The 16,252-nt window shown below is 37.5% G+C and overlaps 1 protein-coding gene across 2 annotated transcripts in view; it reads left to right on the top strand.

Moving 5' to 3' along the window:
* The window catches only part of BTBD8 (BTB domain containing 8), a 107,831-nt gene that overhangs the window by 69,544 nt on the left and 22,035 nt on the right, over window positions 1–16,252 (top strand). For both annotated transcript variants that reach the window (XM_035018041.1, XM_035018042.1), the window contains 2 exons: window positions 6,659–6,747; window positions 7,213–7,315. In XM_035018041.1, the coding sequence (XP_034873932.1) occupies window positions 6,659–6,747; window positions 7,213–7,315 (192 nt within the window). The remainder of the gene's footprint in view (window positions 1–6,658; window positions 6,748–7,212; window positions 7,316–16,252) is intronic.

Genomic DNA, 16,252 nt, shown 5'->3' with positions numbered 1-16,252 from the left:
AAGGGAAAGGCTCTCAGCTTTTCTCCATTGGCGATGATATTCACTGTGGGTTTTTCATAGATGGATTTTATGAACTTGAGGAATGTTCCCTCTATTCCTATACTCTGAAGAGTTTTAATCAGGAAAGGATGTTGTATTTTGTCAAATGCTTTTTCTGCATCAATTGAGAGGACCATATGGTTCTTCTCTCTCCTCTTATTAATGTGTTCTTTCATGTTGATTGATTTGTGAATGTTGAACCACCCTTACATCCCGGGGAGAAATCCCACTTGGTCGTGGTGGATGATCCTTTTAATGTATTGTTGGCTCCTATTAGCTAGGATTTTGGAATCCATATTCATCAGGGATATCGGTCTGAAATTCTCCTTTTTGATTGGGTCTTTGCCTGGTTTGGGGATTAAGGTAATGCTGGCCTCATAGAATGAGTCTGGAAGCTTTCCTTCTGTTTCTGTTTTTTGGAACAGCTTCAGGAGAATAGGTATTATTTCTTCTTTGAATGTTTGGTAGAATTCCCCAGGGAATCCATCAGGCCCTGGACTCTTGGTTTTTGGGAGGTTTTTGATCACTGCTTCAATCTCGTTCCTGGTTATTGGCCTATTCAGGTTGTCAATTTCTTCCTGTTTCAGTCTTGGGAGTTTATAGGTTTCCAGGAAGGCCTCCATTTCATCCAGATTGCTCAGTTTATTGGCATATAGTTGTTGATAATAATTTCTAATAATTGTTTCTATTTCCTTGGTGTTAGTCATGATCTTTCCCCTTTCATTCATAACTCTATTAATTTGGGTCCCCTCTCTTTTCTTTTCGATAAGTCTGGCCAGTAGTTTATCGATCTTATTAATTCTTTCAAAGAAACAGCTTCTAGTTTCGTTGATCTACTACCGTATTTCTGGTTTCTAATTCATTGATCTCTGCTCTAATCTTAATTATTTCTCTTCTAATGCGTGGCTTAGGCATCATTTGTTGCTTTTTTCCAGTTCTTTAAGGTATAAAGTTAGTTGGTGAATTCGGGATTTTTCTATTTTTTTTGAGTGAGGCTTAGATGGCTATGTATTTACTCCTTAGGACCGCCTTTGCAATATCCCATAGGTTTTGGACTGATGTATTTTCGTTCACATTGGTTTCCATGAATTGTTTAAGTTCTTCTTTGATTTCCTGGTTGACCCAAACATTCTTAAGCAGAGTGGTCTTTAGGTTTCCAAGTGTTTGAATTTCTTCCAAATTTTTTCTTGTGGTTGAGTTCCAGTTTTAAAGCATTATGGTCTGAGAATATGCAGTGAGTAATCTCAATCTTTTGGTATCGGTTGAGACCTGATTTGTGACCCAGTATGTAGTCTATTCTGGAGAAAGTTCCATGTGTGCTCGAGAAGAATGAGTATTCTGTTGTTTTAGTGTGGAATGTTCTGTATATATCTATGAGGTCCATCTGGTCCAGTGTTTCATTCAAAGCTCTTGTTTCTTTGTTGATTTTCTGCTTAGATGATCTGTCTATTGCTGAGAGTGGATTATTGAGGTCTCCTATAACTAACGTATTATTATCAATATGACTCTTTATTTTGGTTAACAGTTGGCTTATGTAGTTGGCTGCTCCCATGTTGGAGGCGTAGATATTTACAATTGTTAGATCTTCTTGTTGGATAGACCCTTTAAGAATGATATAGTGTCCTTCTGTGTCTCTAACTGCAGTCTTTAGCTTAAAATCTAATTTGTCTGATATAAGAATTGCTACTCCAGCTTTCTTTTGAGGTCCGTTGTCATGGAAGATGGATCTCCATCCCTTCACTTTCAGTCTGGATGTATCTTTAGGTTCAAAATGAGTCTCTTGTAGACAGCATATGGGTGGGTCCTGTCTTTTTATACATTCTGCAACCCTGTGCCGTTTTATGGGAGCATTTAGGCCATTCACATTGAGAGTGATTATTGAAAGATATGAATTTATTGTCATCATATTGCCTGTGAAGTCTTTGTTTCTATAGATTGACTCTGTAAATTTCTGTTGTATATCACTCTTGGGGTCTTTCTCCTTTTATAGAACTCCCATTAATATTTCTTACAGGGCTGGCTTAGTGGTCACATATCCTTTCAGTTTCTGCTGGTCTTGGAAGCTGTGCATCTCTCCATCCATTCTAAATGAAAGCCTTGCCAGATAAAGTATTCTTGGCTGCATGTTCTTCTCATTTAGTACCCTGAATATATCTTGCCAGCCCTTTCTGGCTTGCCAGGTCTCTGTGGATAGGTCTGACATTATTCTGATGTTCCTCCCTCTGTACGTAAGGAATCTCTTCCCCCTAACTGCCCGTAAGAGGGTTTCCTTGGTTTTAAGATTTGCGAGTTTTACTATTACATGCCAGGGCATTGGCCTGTTTTCCTTGATCTTGGGAGGGGTCCTCTCTGCCTCTAGGACACAAATGTTTGTTTCATTCCCCAGATTAGGGAAGTTCTCAGGTACGATTTATGCAAATATATCTTCTAGTCCTCTCTCTCTCTCCACCCCCTCAGGGATCCCAATAATTCTGACATTGGAACGTTTCATGGTGTCACTTATTTCTCTAATTCTGTTTTCATGGATTTTTAGTTGTTTCTCCCAGGCTTCCTTTTTCCTTCTTTTCTATCAATTTGTCTTCTAGATCACTAATTCATTCTTCTGCCTCATTTACCCTAGCTGTTAGAGTATCTAGATTAGATTTGATGTCATTGATAGCATTTTTAAGTTCTGCCAGTTCAGCTCTCATCTCTGCCCTTAGAGACTCTATATTGCCATTAATCGATTTCTCCATTCTATCTATCGTCTTTATAACTGTTACCCTGAAGTCCATTTCCGACATCTTGCTTATATCTGTATCCATTTGTAAATCTGTGGCAGAAGTCAAGTCTCTGAGTCTTTCTTATTTTGGGGGTTCCTCCTCCTAGTCATTCTGTTGAGGGATGGTTGAGGGAATGTACAGAGTCCAAATTATTGACCACAAGCCAAGCAAGATGCACCTGTTTTATAGGGACCTTAGGGTTGTCAACCTCTTGTTCTCCCAGCCTGTCTTCTAGGGGAGGAGTCTGCCGTGCTGTTACTCAGGCAACCCTGTTTGGGCAGAGTTGCCCTGCCCCTTGTCGGGGGCGTGGGTGGATAGGCTCAGTGAAAAACCAGTTTTTTGGGGTTTTTTTCTCTGGCGGCTTTCTGAGTCTCTTCAGAGAGTCAGAGCAGAAGAGACCGTTTCCAACCCTCTGCCTCAGAACAGAGAGATCGCAGTCTGTTCTTTAGTGAGCTCTCCAGGCCACACTGTCTCTGTTTCTGTCTGTGCTGCTAAAAACTCCAGCGTCTTGGGTTGTGCGCCCCTCAGCAGGGCTCCCAGTCCTTGCCTCCAGGTCGGGGCTAGGGGGCACGCCTCTGTCCTTTGTGCTTCTAAAACCACCGGCTGCCCCCAGTTCACACGCAAGCCCCGCCACTCCAGGTTTCAGTCCAGGGGGCTGCCCTAAAGTCCTTTACCCACCCCTACCGGTCTGCGAATCTGTGCCCAGTCCCCAGCACAGGAGGCTGTCATGCACCAGTGGTGCAGGATCCCAGCAGCTCCCTCCCCCTTCTGTTAATCTTCTGATACCTGCCAGCAGAATCACGGCTTCCCGCTTCATACCTCAAAATCAACTGCCTACGATATTCTGTTTGTAGAGATCCAGGTATATCTTCTCACATCTCAGGCTGATTTCGTGGGTGTTCAGAGTGGTCTGATGGATACCCAGCTCAATTCCGGGACCGGTTGGAATAGGATCCCCTACTCCTCCGCCATCTTTTCCTCCCGTGGAGTATGTATAGTTATTGCAGCTTCTTGCATTTTACTTGCAGTAATTCACTTAATTTTAAAAACGCAAAGGGCATATTTGTTGACATTAAAACAAGAAAATGAAATTTTAAAAAGATTGTCAGTATACTTTGTTGAAAACTTATTTCATTTTATTGTGCTTCTTTTAATATCATCTGTATTATTGTGGTAACAGGTATTTGAGACAATAATTTTTTATTTTATCACTTGATCTTTAAACTTTTTGCTTTACATAGTTTCTTGGCAGTGACTTAAATATAGTAAGCCTATTATAACATACTCCACAGTAATACAAATTTGGGTATAAGGTAATGGGTAACTGGCCCTGGAACTACTGACAAGCTTTTGTTATTTCATTAACTTCACAATTTTACATTTTACACAGTTAAAATTTTTAGACTTAATTTATAGAATTACAGTTAGCTTTACGTTATATATTTTTTACCACCTCTTTTTTTTTTTAAGATTTATTTATTTACTTTAGAGAAAACGAGAGGGCGCACTCTCTGCTGTGAGAGTAGGGGGAGGGGCAGAGGAAGAGAATCTTCAAGGAGACTCCCCACTGAGTGCAGAGCCCCATTTGGGGCTCAGTCCCACAATCCATGAGATCATGACCTGAGCTGAAACTGAGTCAGACGCTTAACTGCCTGAGCCATCCAGGTGCCCCTTGCCACCTCTTTAAAAATATATTTTAGATAGTAATTTAAATATATGTCATCCCCAATTCTGCAAGCATATTTTGAAAATGACTAAAGGTCAGTCATCCTGTTACAAAATACTTGGGAATTAGCATTTTTATATAAGTAAAATTCTCAGATAGCTAAAGTTAACCTCTTAAGCCAGTGGTCAGTAAACTTTTTCTGTAAAAGGCCAGATAGCAAATATTATAGGCTTTGTGGGCCATACGTTCTCTATCACAGCTACTCAGCTCTGCTGTTGTGGAGCAAAAGCAACTATAGATAATATGTAAATGAACCGCATAGTAGTGTTCAAATAAAACTTTATTCACCAAAAAAAACAGTGGTGGGCTAGATTGGCCCACAAGAATAGTTTGCTAGTCTCTGCTTTAAGCAGCAAGTTACGTTGTATTTTTTTTTTTTAAGATTTTATTTATTTGAGAGCGAGAGAACGAGCATTGGGGAGGGGCAGAGGCAGAGGGAGAAGCACACTCTCTGCTGAGCAGGCAGCTCCACACGGGGCTTGATCCCAGGACTCTGGGATCATGACTTGAGCTGAAGACAGACACTTAATGAACTGAGCCACCCAGGCACCCCAAGTTACTTTGTATTTTAATATTATTTATGGAAATTTTTCTTAAGTTGTATATCAATTAACGGACATCACAATGTAAAGGGCTGCTTATTCCTAAATAAAATTAGATTGTTGGACTTTTTAACTCTTGTTTTAGTTTTACAATTTTTCAGACTCTGGGTGTTTTTATGTTTATACCAGTAATTTCTTCCCATGAGTTTGATGCTGTTATCTGAAGTGGTTCAGAAAACCAAATAATTTAACTTGGTAGAATTACCATTGTATAATCTATATAGTGACAGCCATTTCTGATTTTAGAATAACCTAGAGTACCTCCAGTTATCTCAAAGGGAAAAACCAAATTGTTAATTTGCAAAACAAAATATTTACATTCAATTTATTAAAGATTAATATAATACTTCAGGAGAAGAGTATTAGAAACTCAAATTAATAGCACTTCATAATTTTGAAAGTTGGAAATCACTGACCTTATTAGAAAGACAATGCTGAATCCAATTCTGAAGAAGCTTTTGCTCTTCTCTGAGAGCAGGGGATCTTCAGAAGGACACATTTAGAGACTATATACATAAATTGATCAGTGATCTTTATTAAGTGTATCAACCTCACATTACAATAAACGAATGTGTAAAAAGAGAAGTTGAACTCTATTCACCCTAATCGGTAGTAGATGTGCTTAGGATATAATCCAAAACCTGAGAATAAATGATATGGGCAATATGTAGCACAGAGGCTTAACACCAAGAGCAGTGACTTGTTGTCACTATTTATATCTACATTTTATTTGTTTTAATTCTTTACTTCTGCATATGACCTTTTAAAAATATGTTATATAATTATGATCTAATTCTATCATTTTGTCTGAGGTCAGTGTAGGACCTCCCATTGCACATGTACTTAGAGTTATATTTATACTTTAGGAAGCAGATTAGACCATATGGTTGCATTGCAATGTGATGTTCTAGAAATTATTATACCATTTTACTTTAAAAAATTAAGCCAAATGTAAGCAAAATAAGTCAGTCAGAGAAAGACAAATACCATATGATTTCACTCATGTAGAATTTAAGAAACAAAACAGATAGAATATAGGGGAAGAGAAGGAAAAATAAGACAAAAACAGAGAGGGAGACAAACCATAAGAGACTCTTAACTATAGGGAACAAACTGAGGGTTGCTGGAGGGGGGGCTGGTGGGGGGATGGGGTAACTGGGTGATGGGCATTAAGGATGGCACGTGATGTAATGAGCACTGGGTGTTATATGCAACTGATGAATCACTAAATTCTACCTCTGAAACTAATAATACACTCTATGTTAATTAAATTGAATTTAAATAAATAAAATTAAGCTAAATGAAATTAGAATAAAACTTGTGTGCATTCTGACAGCTGAGAGAGCTCAAATTCTACTCTAGAAAACTAAAGGTTGTTAGTGATACTCAATTTTAATAGACCAGACTTTTGAATTACACACATTTATTCTGTAGTTTAGGTTTATAAATCAGATCATCTTTATGAACCAAATACTTTTAGCCTCTGTAAGTTGAAAAAGAATACATGTGGTGTTTTCTGTCAATTTTAGCCTGTTCCCAGAAGGTTGGCATCTGTATTAGAGTGCCTGATTATTGCTCATACAGTTGGAGTGGACAGTCTTTTTGCTGACTGCATGAAGTAAGTGATCTGAAGTAGTATTGATACTATTAATGTAGGGATTTTGTTCTTCCATTCTTCTCATTTTCTGGGGAAATTTTGGAATTGGCCTATTGGGCACATTATGTATAGCTTAATGCTTAACTAGTTGTAACAATTGTGAGGAAAAGTATTGACTTAGATATTACTCAAGATGCTTGGGATCAATTTTATTTTAGCTGAACCATGATTATTTATGTTAAAATCTGTGCATATAACTCAGAGTGGATTTAAAATATGTGTTTACAGAAAAGGAAGGACAGTTAAGTCCATCAGAGAACTCACAAAATTAACTATAAAGGTCTTTAAAAAAATTGACTATAAAGGTTACTCATCACATATATATGTACAACTTATATCATTGGAAATAAAAGTATTATATGAGTATTATAATTAAAAATATTTTCATTTCTCTAACTTGGGATTCTTCGATTTTTTTTTTAACAGGTGGATTGTAAAGCATTTTGCAAGGTTTTGGTCTGAGAGAAGTTTTGCAAATGTACCTTCTGAGATTCAGAAAAGTTGTCTTAATATGTTGATTCAGTCTTTAGTAAGTATAATCTGAATGCCCTTGTTTGTGTTTGTCATCAAAAAGTTTATTTTATAGGTACTTTCAGTGTTTTAAATATAAATGTAGAATTATATTATAAAAGCAAGATGAGAGAACCAATTCCAGATAGCCCAGAACCAGTTGAGAACCTGTCCTTAAGGTTCTGTTCCCCTGTACCAGATTCATTAGTTAGGGTTCAGAGATGCAGAACCACTAGGAAGTATATTTTGGTTCGTGAACAAAAGAGAGGTGCCACAGATGGAGGTTTTGCTATAGTATCAACATGAATTTCCTTCCACTCACCAAAGTAGATTTGGATACAGTGCTGAAACTTCTCTATGGCAACATTTCCCAAGAGGACCAGCATTTACTTGGAAAAGAGTGCTGTGTTCTCAGTGAAGTAGACATTTGCTCTGGATATAGATTCGCCTTCCTTGCCCCCAGTGTTTCTGCTAAAACCACTAACCAATGGACTTACAGATTGCCTTCTTCACAATCATGGTATTTCATACAGCATCACTTGTGACTAATGAACTCACTTCACAGTAAATCAAGTCTGGCAGTGAGCCCATGCTCATGATTTCACTGGTCTTTCCATGTTTTCTATCATCCTCAAACAGCAGGCTTGATAAATACCAGCTATGACCAAGTTACCAGTTACAGAAATGAGTGCTGTAGTAGTGATGATACAAATACCCATTTCCCTTTTTTATGTGAATATTTGTTTATATAAACCACTGTTTATATATACTTTTTCCACTGTCTTATATCTCTACCATCTAAGGCATGTTAATAATAGTTAATTTTATATCTCCATATTAAAGTTACAGGATACCAAAGGAGAGTGTGAATCAGCCTGGAAAACAATAAATATCATCCAAAGACAAAAAAGGGACTTTGTATCCTCTTATTGGGAAAGGGTTAGCATGTTTATTGTATACAGGATAGTTATACCATGTTAGGCAAAAAGCATAACTTTGTTATTGTCTCCATTTGGGAATTAAATATTGTTTAAAGAGAAGTGTATGGGTGCCAAGTTGACAAAGGACAGGCTGCAGTAAGTTTTGTAACATTGTCAGCTTGGTTAGGATAAACTGTGTTTCCCAGAATTTCCCTCTTTGAATGTTTCCAGTTGAAGTGGCCACAAGAGACAATTTGGGATGAGATTTGGAGGATAAAAGTGAAGCAGCAGCCTTTTTTTTTTTTTTTTTTTTTTTAAACACCAGGACTATTGGGGCAGGCACTTTCTTTCATACATATTGCTTGTTTACTGGCTCACCTAGTTGGCATGGAGTAGCAGACGAGCTGCAACTGCTCCACCTTGCCCTTTGTCCTTTTTTGGCTCCTCTTACCCCTGTGCGAAGGATATGGTTAGCTCCATGATGAAGGGCACCAGCATCTCCTGAAGGATACCCATTTCATCCAGGTTGGAGGCAGTGAGAACTGAAATGAGTTCATCCTTGTGGGTTATAGTTTGTGCTCTTGGATGTCAGCTTGTTCTTGCTGTCCTGTACTTTATATCTGTCCTCCCTTCTAAGCTGCCTTCCCTGTGGTCTTCAAACTACATCATCATATGCAAAGACCATTTAACCAGCTCCCATGGTTGCATATGGTCAAATCCCTGTAACAAATTCTTTTATATATATAATTACCTCCTAGTGGTTCTCTTTCTCTGATTGAACCCTGAATGATACATCAGACTGGGTGACGTGGAAGATACATCTAAACCTAACCGGGAAAAGAAGTGTAGACCATCAGCTAGTGAGATACCACTGCAAAAAATAAATCTCAGTCTATATTTATGCTAATGAAGGACTGTGTAGTTTTGTTGCTTAATATTTTGTATTAGTTTCTTTGGTCAGTGAATAGTTACTCCCTGTTCGTGAAGGCAAACAAATGGCCCAGCTATAATTCAGTTTACTAGAAGTAGAAACATCATTTACTATTATTACTGTTATTATTATTGTTATTATTTAGTAGGTGTTTTTACATCTTTACAGTTCAAAAAATAATTTTCATTTTAAAAATTTTATATAAGACAGGTATCTCTATTTCACATATGAGAAAAGAGAATCAGAGAAGTAAGTGCTTTATTCAAGTTCACAATGTCTACAGTAAATGACGAAGCAGATCTTAAAACCAGTTGCTGCCATTCTAAAGATAATGTGGTAGGTGCTCACTATGGGCAAAGATTTTTTTTTAAGAAGTGTGGACCTTGACTTCATCATTTCACAAATTGATGGAAGAAATGGCATTTAAATAACTAAGCAAAATACAAGTTAGACTATAATGAGTACTAACATTAAAGTTCCATGTCAAAACACAGCATCCATTCTTGATAAAAACCCTCAACAAAGTAGGGATAGTTGGAACAAACCTCAACATCATAAAGGCCATATATTTGAAAGATCCACAGCTAATATCCTCAGTGGGGAAAAACTGAGAGCCTTTCCCCTATGGTCAGAAACAAGACAAGGATGTCCACTCTCACCATTACTATTTAATGTAGTACTGGAAGTCTTAGCCTCAGCAGTCAGACAACAAAAAGAAATAAAAGGCATCCAAATCGGCAAGGAAGAAGTCGAACTTTGGCTACTTGCAGACAATGTGATACTCTATGTAGACAACCCAAAAGATTCCACCAAAAAATTGCTAGAAGTAATACATGAATTCAGCAAAGTCAGAGGATATAAAATAAATGTGCAGAAATCTGTTGCATTTCTGTACACCAATAACAAAGCAGCAGAAAAAGAAATCAGGGCATTGATCCCATTTGCAATTGCACCAAAAACAATAAGGTAACCTAGGAATAAACCTAACCAAAGAGGTTAAAAGACCTTGTACTCTATAAACTATAGAACACTTATGAAAGAAATTGAAGAGGACACAAAGAAATCGAAAAACATTCCATGCTCATGGATTGGAAGAACAATCATTGTTAAAATGTCTATACTACCCAAAGCAATCTGCACATTTAAGGCAATCCCTATCAAAATATCACCAGCATTTTTCACAGAGCTAGAACAAACAATCCTAAAATTTGTATGGAACCACAAAAGACCCTAAAAAGCCAAAGCAATCCTGAAAAGGAAAAACAAAACTAGAGGCATCACAATTCCAGATTTCAAGCTATATTACAAAGCTATCAGCATCAAGACAGTATGATACTGGCACAAAAACAGACACAGATCAATGGAACACAACAGAGAACCCAGAAATGGACCCACAACTATATGGTCAACTAATATTCAACAAAGCAGGAAAGAATATCCAGTGGAAAAAAGAAAGTCTCTTCAACAAATGGTGTTGGGAAAACTGGACAGTGACATGCAGAAGAATGAAACTGGACTAGTTTTTTATATCATACACAAAAATAAATTCAAAATGGATGAAAGACCTAAATATGAGACAGGAAACCATCAAAATCCTAAGGGAGAACATGGGCAGCAACCTTTTTGACCTTGGTTGTAGCAACTTCTTACTAGACACACCTCTGGAGGCAAGGAAAACAAAAGTAAAAATAAACTACTGGGACTTCATCAAGATAAAAATTGGAGGTGGAGACTAACCATGAGAGACTATGGACTCTGAGAAACAAACTGAGGGTTCTAGAGGGGAGAGGGTGGGGGGGTGGGTTAGCCTGGTGATGGGTATTAAAGAGGGCACGTACTGAATGGAGCACTGGGTGTTACACGCAAACAATGAATCATGGAACACTACATCAAAAACTAATGATGTAATGTATGGGGATTAACATAACAAAATAAAATAAAATATAATTTAAAAAAAGATAAAAAGCTTCTGCACAGCAAAGGAAATCATCAACAAAACTAAAAGGCAGCCTACAGAATGGGAGAAGATATTTGTAAATGACATATCAGATAAAGGGTTAGTATCCAAAATCTATAGAGAACTTACCAAACTCAACACCCAAAAAACAAATAATCCAGTTAAGAAATGGACAGAAGACATGAATAGACACTTTCCCAAAGAAGACATACAGATGGCTAACAGACACATGAAAAGATGCTCAGCATCACTCATCATCAGGGAAATACAAATTCACAATGAGATACCACCTTGCACCTGCCAGAAATGCTAAAATTAACAACAAAGGAAACAACAGGTGTTGGCAAGGATGCGGAGAGAGGGGAACCCTCTTACACTGTTGGTGGGAATGCAAGCTGGTCAGCCACTCTGGAAAATAGCATGGAGGTTCCCCAAAAAGTTACAAATAGAACTACCCTATGACACGGCAATTGCACTACAAGATATTTACCCAAAGGATACGGAAATACAGATTCGAAGGGGCACATGCACCCCAATGTTTATGGCAGCATTATCAACAATAGCCAAACTATGGAGAGAGCCCAAATGTCCATCGACTGAGGAATGGTTAAAGATGATGTGGTGTATATATATATACACAATGGAATATTAGCCATCAGAAAGAATGAAAGCTTGCCATTTGCAATGGCATGGATGGAGCTAGAGTATTGTGCTAAGTGAAATTAGTTAGAGAAGGACAAATACCATAGGATTTCACTCATGTGGAATTTAAGAAACAAAACATGAACATATGAGAGGGGCAAGAACAAAAGAGAGGGAAACAAACCATAAGAGACTCTTAAAGACAGAGAACAAACTGAAGGTTGATGGAGGGACGAGGGTTGGGGATGGGCTAGATGGGTGATGGATATTAAGGAGGGCACTTGTTATGATGAGCACTGGGTGTTGTATGTAAGTGATGAATCACTGAATTCTACTCCTGAAACCAATATTGAACTGTATGTTAACTAAATAGAATTTAAATAAAAATTTGAAAAGAAAAAAAGTTCCATGTCAGTCTAATTTACCCTGGTAGTCCTAGCCTTAGAGTAGTGCCTGGCACATATTAGGCAACTCAGTATATATTGTCATATAGGTAAATAAATGGATGAATAAATATAAGGTATAATTTAGGTATGTACTGGGATCACAGAGGTTAAAATGATTGATTAGAAGGATGAGGACAGTAATTTGAGATGAAGCTAAAGTTGAGGATAATTTCAGAATAAAAGAAGTATGTTAGGATATTCCTGACAAACTTTTAAAATGTACCAGAGACCCGGAGACAGGCAATTCCAATATTCTGCTGTAACTGGAATGAGAAGAGATAAGTCTGGGGAGAGGCTAAGGCCAGATTGGGAGGGATCGTAATTGAGTGTCTTTTTAAGAAGTCTGATTTTTTTTTTTTTTTTACAAGTGGTAAGTATGTGAGTTTAACTGTAGAATAAGCCCTTCATACTATGCCTCTACCTACCTCTGTTACAATATTTTGATTTTATGACTCTAATCAGGTCCTTATAAGCTTTGTGAATGTTCTTTTTTTCCTTTCTTTCTTTCTTTTTTTTTTAATTTATTTATTTGAGAGAGAGAGAATGAGAGAGAGCAAGCACAGGAGAGGGGGGAGGGCCAGAGGGAGAAGCAGACTCCCTGCCGAGCAGGGAGCCCGATGCGGGACTCGATCCCGGGACTCCAGGATCATGACCTGAGCCGAAGGCAGTCGCTTAACCAACTGAGCCACCCAGGTGCCCACTTTTTTTCCTTCCAAGACGGATGAAAAGGTGAACATCAGAACAGCCAAACATCCAGTAGCCTTTGGTATCCTGGTGATTATAATGAAACTTTGAAATTAAGTCTTTCTTTGTGAATAGTCAAGCTTTAAGAAACATTAATATATTCTTCATATTTTATTATATAAATAAAATATACTTAGCTTTTGATTAAAAAATAGGATATTTTTAAACAGTGCTGGGAAAAACTGAACTGCATGCAAAAGAATGAAACTGGACCAGTTTCTAACACCATACACAAAAATAAACTCAATTAAGGACCTAAATTTGGAACCTGAAACCATAAAAATCCTAGAAGAGAACATAGGCAGTTATATGTCTGACATAGTCGTGGCAACATTTTTCTAGGGCGCCTGGGTGGCTCAGTTGGTTAAGCGTCTGCCTTCAGCTTGGGTCATGATCCCAGGGTCCTGGGATAGGGTCCTGGGATCGAGTCCCGCATCAGGCTCCCTGCTCAGCAGGAAGACTGCTTCTCCCTCTGACCCTCCCCCCTCTCATGCTCTCTCTCTCTCTCTCTCTCTCTCTCTCTCATAAATAAATAAAATCTTTTAAAAAATAAACCAAAAAACCACATTTTTCTAGGTATGTCTCCTCTAGGGAGAGATTTCCCTGCAAGGAAAACAAAAGCAAAAATAAATTATTAGACCCATGAGAGACTATGGACTCTGAGAAACAAACTGAGGGTTCTATAGGGGAGGGGGGTGGGGTGATGGGTTATCCTGGTGATGGGTATTAAAGAGGGCACGTACTGAAAGGAGCACTGGGTGTTATATGCAAACAATGAATCATGGAACACTACATCAAAAACTAATGATGTAATGTATGGTGATTAACATAATAAATAGATTGCCTTAAAAAAATAAATTATTAGGATTACATCAAAATAAAATTTTACACAGGAAAGCATCAACAAAACAAAAAGGCAACCTACCAAATGGGAAAAAATATTTGCAAATGGTATATCCAATAAGGGATTAATATCCAGAATATATGAAGAACTTATACAGCTCAACACCAAAAATCAAACAGTCCAATTAAAAAATGGGTAGAAGACCTGAATAGACATTTTTCCAAAGAAGATATACAGATGGCCAACAGACACATGTAAAGATGCTCAGCATCAGTAATCATCAGGGAAATGCAAATCAAAACCACAATGATATTTCACATCAGGCAGAATGACTAGTTATCAAAAAAATAAGAAATAACAAGTGTTGGCAAGGATATGGAGAAAAGGGAACCCTCATGTGCTATTGGGAATGCAAACTGGTGCAGCCACTGTGGAAAACAGTATGGAGGTTCCTCAAAAAATTAAAAATAGAAATACCGTATGGCCCAGTAATTGCACTACTGGATATTTATCCAAAGAAAATGAACACTAATTCAAAAAGATAATTGTACCTCTCTGTTCATTGCTACATTATTTACAATAGCCAAGATATGGAAGCAACCTAAATGTCCACTAATAGATAGATAAAAAAAGATGTACACACACACACATATACACAGGAATATTACACATCCATAAAAAGGATGAGATATTACCATTTGTGACAACGTGAAAGGACCTAGAGGGTATCATGCTGAGTGAAATAAGTCAGACTGAGAAAACAAACACCATATAGTTTCACTTATATTTGGAATCTTAAAAAAAAAATGAATAAAAAGCAGAATCAGACCTATAAATACAGAATAAATTGGGGTTGCAAGAAAGAAGGGGTGGGAGGATGGGCAAAATGGGTGAAAGGGACTAGTAGATAGAAGCTTCCGGTTATGGACTTGAGTAAGTCACAAGAATAAAAGGCACAGCGTAGGGAGTATAGTCAGCGGTACTGTAATAGTGTTGTCTGGTGACAGATGGGAGCTACACTTGTGAGCACAGCATAATGTATAGAGAGGTTGAATCACTATGTCATACACCTAAAACTAATGTAACATTGTGTGTCAACTATACTAAAAAAAAATTAATAGAATATTTTTAATTTTTTCAAATTAAAATTTAAGTTATCCAAAAAGTGAAAGAGCAATCTTCTCAGTCTTTTGTTCTAATTCAGTTCAGCTGCATGTGCCATGTTGGGTGCTCTACACCATTGGTGACCTCCATTAGTGACATGCCCAACACTGTCATATACCAACAGAGATAAGAAAATGCTGCATGGAACTATATTTGAAGGGTTTCGCTTTTTTATTAATGTGAGGGCAGTTCAGTAAGATGTGACTGCTCCCTCCTACCATGTACAACCATTGCTTTTGGGAAGAAGAGAAAGCAGGGGGGAGGCATGGGTATAAGAGAGAAAGGTGTTAGAAAATTTATGATTTTATAATGTGTAATTACTTGAACTATTTCAAAACATGATTAGATTTTTCTGTGTCAGAATATTTTGTTTAAGCTCTTTAAAAAAGCAAATTGTGAAGAGTTTTTAAATTTAGGAAAGTTAAAACAAGGTATGGGCATGGTCTCTAGCGTAAAACAAAATGGTATATATTATGCTATTAGTCCTAAGGCCAAAAGATAGCTTAAGACCTATTTGATTAACACAATATCATAAGGATTAGGAAATAATATGAGTCATAGTGTTTGTTCAATAGATGGTATTAAGACAACCAGGAAGCTAGGCTGGAAAAATTTTAAGTTGAATCTGTAACTCACATCCTGGTATGCCAGGGATATATTCCAAATAGATCAAAGGTTTTGTTTTTTTGTGTTTTTTTCTTAAGGATTTTATTTATTTATTTGACAGGAGAGAGACACAACGAGAGAGAGAATACAAGCAGGGGGAATGGGAGAGGGAGAAGCAGGCTTCCCACTGAGCAGGGAGCCCGATGCAGGGCTTGATCCCAGGACGCCGGGATCATGACCTGAGCCAAAGGCAGACGCTTAACGACTGAGCCACCCAGGCGCCCCTAGATCAAAGGTTTTAATGTGAAAAAAAAAAGCCATTAAAATACTACAATAAATCCTAGGAGAATTATAACCTTGGCAGGGGAGTGAATATATAAAATTCAGAAGCCTTAAAAAATTCTGATTACATAAAAATGCAAAATTTCTGTGTAGTAAAAATGACCATAAGTAAAGACAAATGACAGTTCATATCATACTTTTGATTCTAATTTTCCTAATATAGATAGGATTTCTACAAGTTGATTTTTAAAAATAGGACAAAATTAGATCACGAAGATACAAACACCTCTTAATTTGAATAAATCAACTTCATTTAAGAGAAATGGACATGGAAATTACAGTATCAAACCATTTTTATCTTGGGGCGCTTGGGTGGCGCAGTCGTTAAGCGTCTGCCTTCGGTTCAGGTCATGGTCCCAG

Source organism: Mirounga leonina, unplaced genomic scaffold (assembly GCF_011800145.1).
Source record: "Mirounga leonina isolate KUSES-001 unplaced genomic scaffold, KU_Mleo_1.0 Mir_173, whole genome shotgun sequence".
Classification (NCBI taxonomy): domain Eukaryota; kingdom Metazoa; phylum Chordata; class Mammalia; order Carnivora; family Phocidae; genus Mirounga; species Mirounga leonina.
The sequence above is the reverse complement of the archived record's forward strand: the minus strand, read 5'-3'. Positions and strand labels throughout refer to the sequence as shown.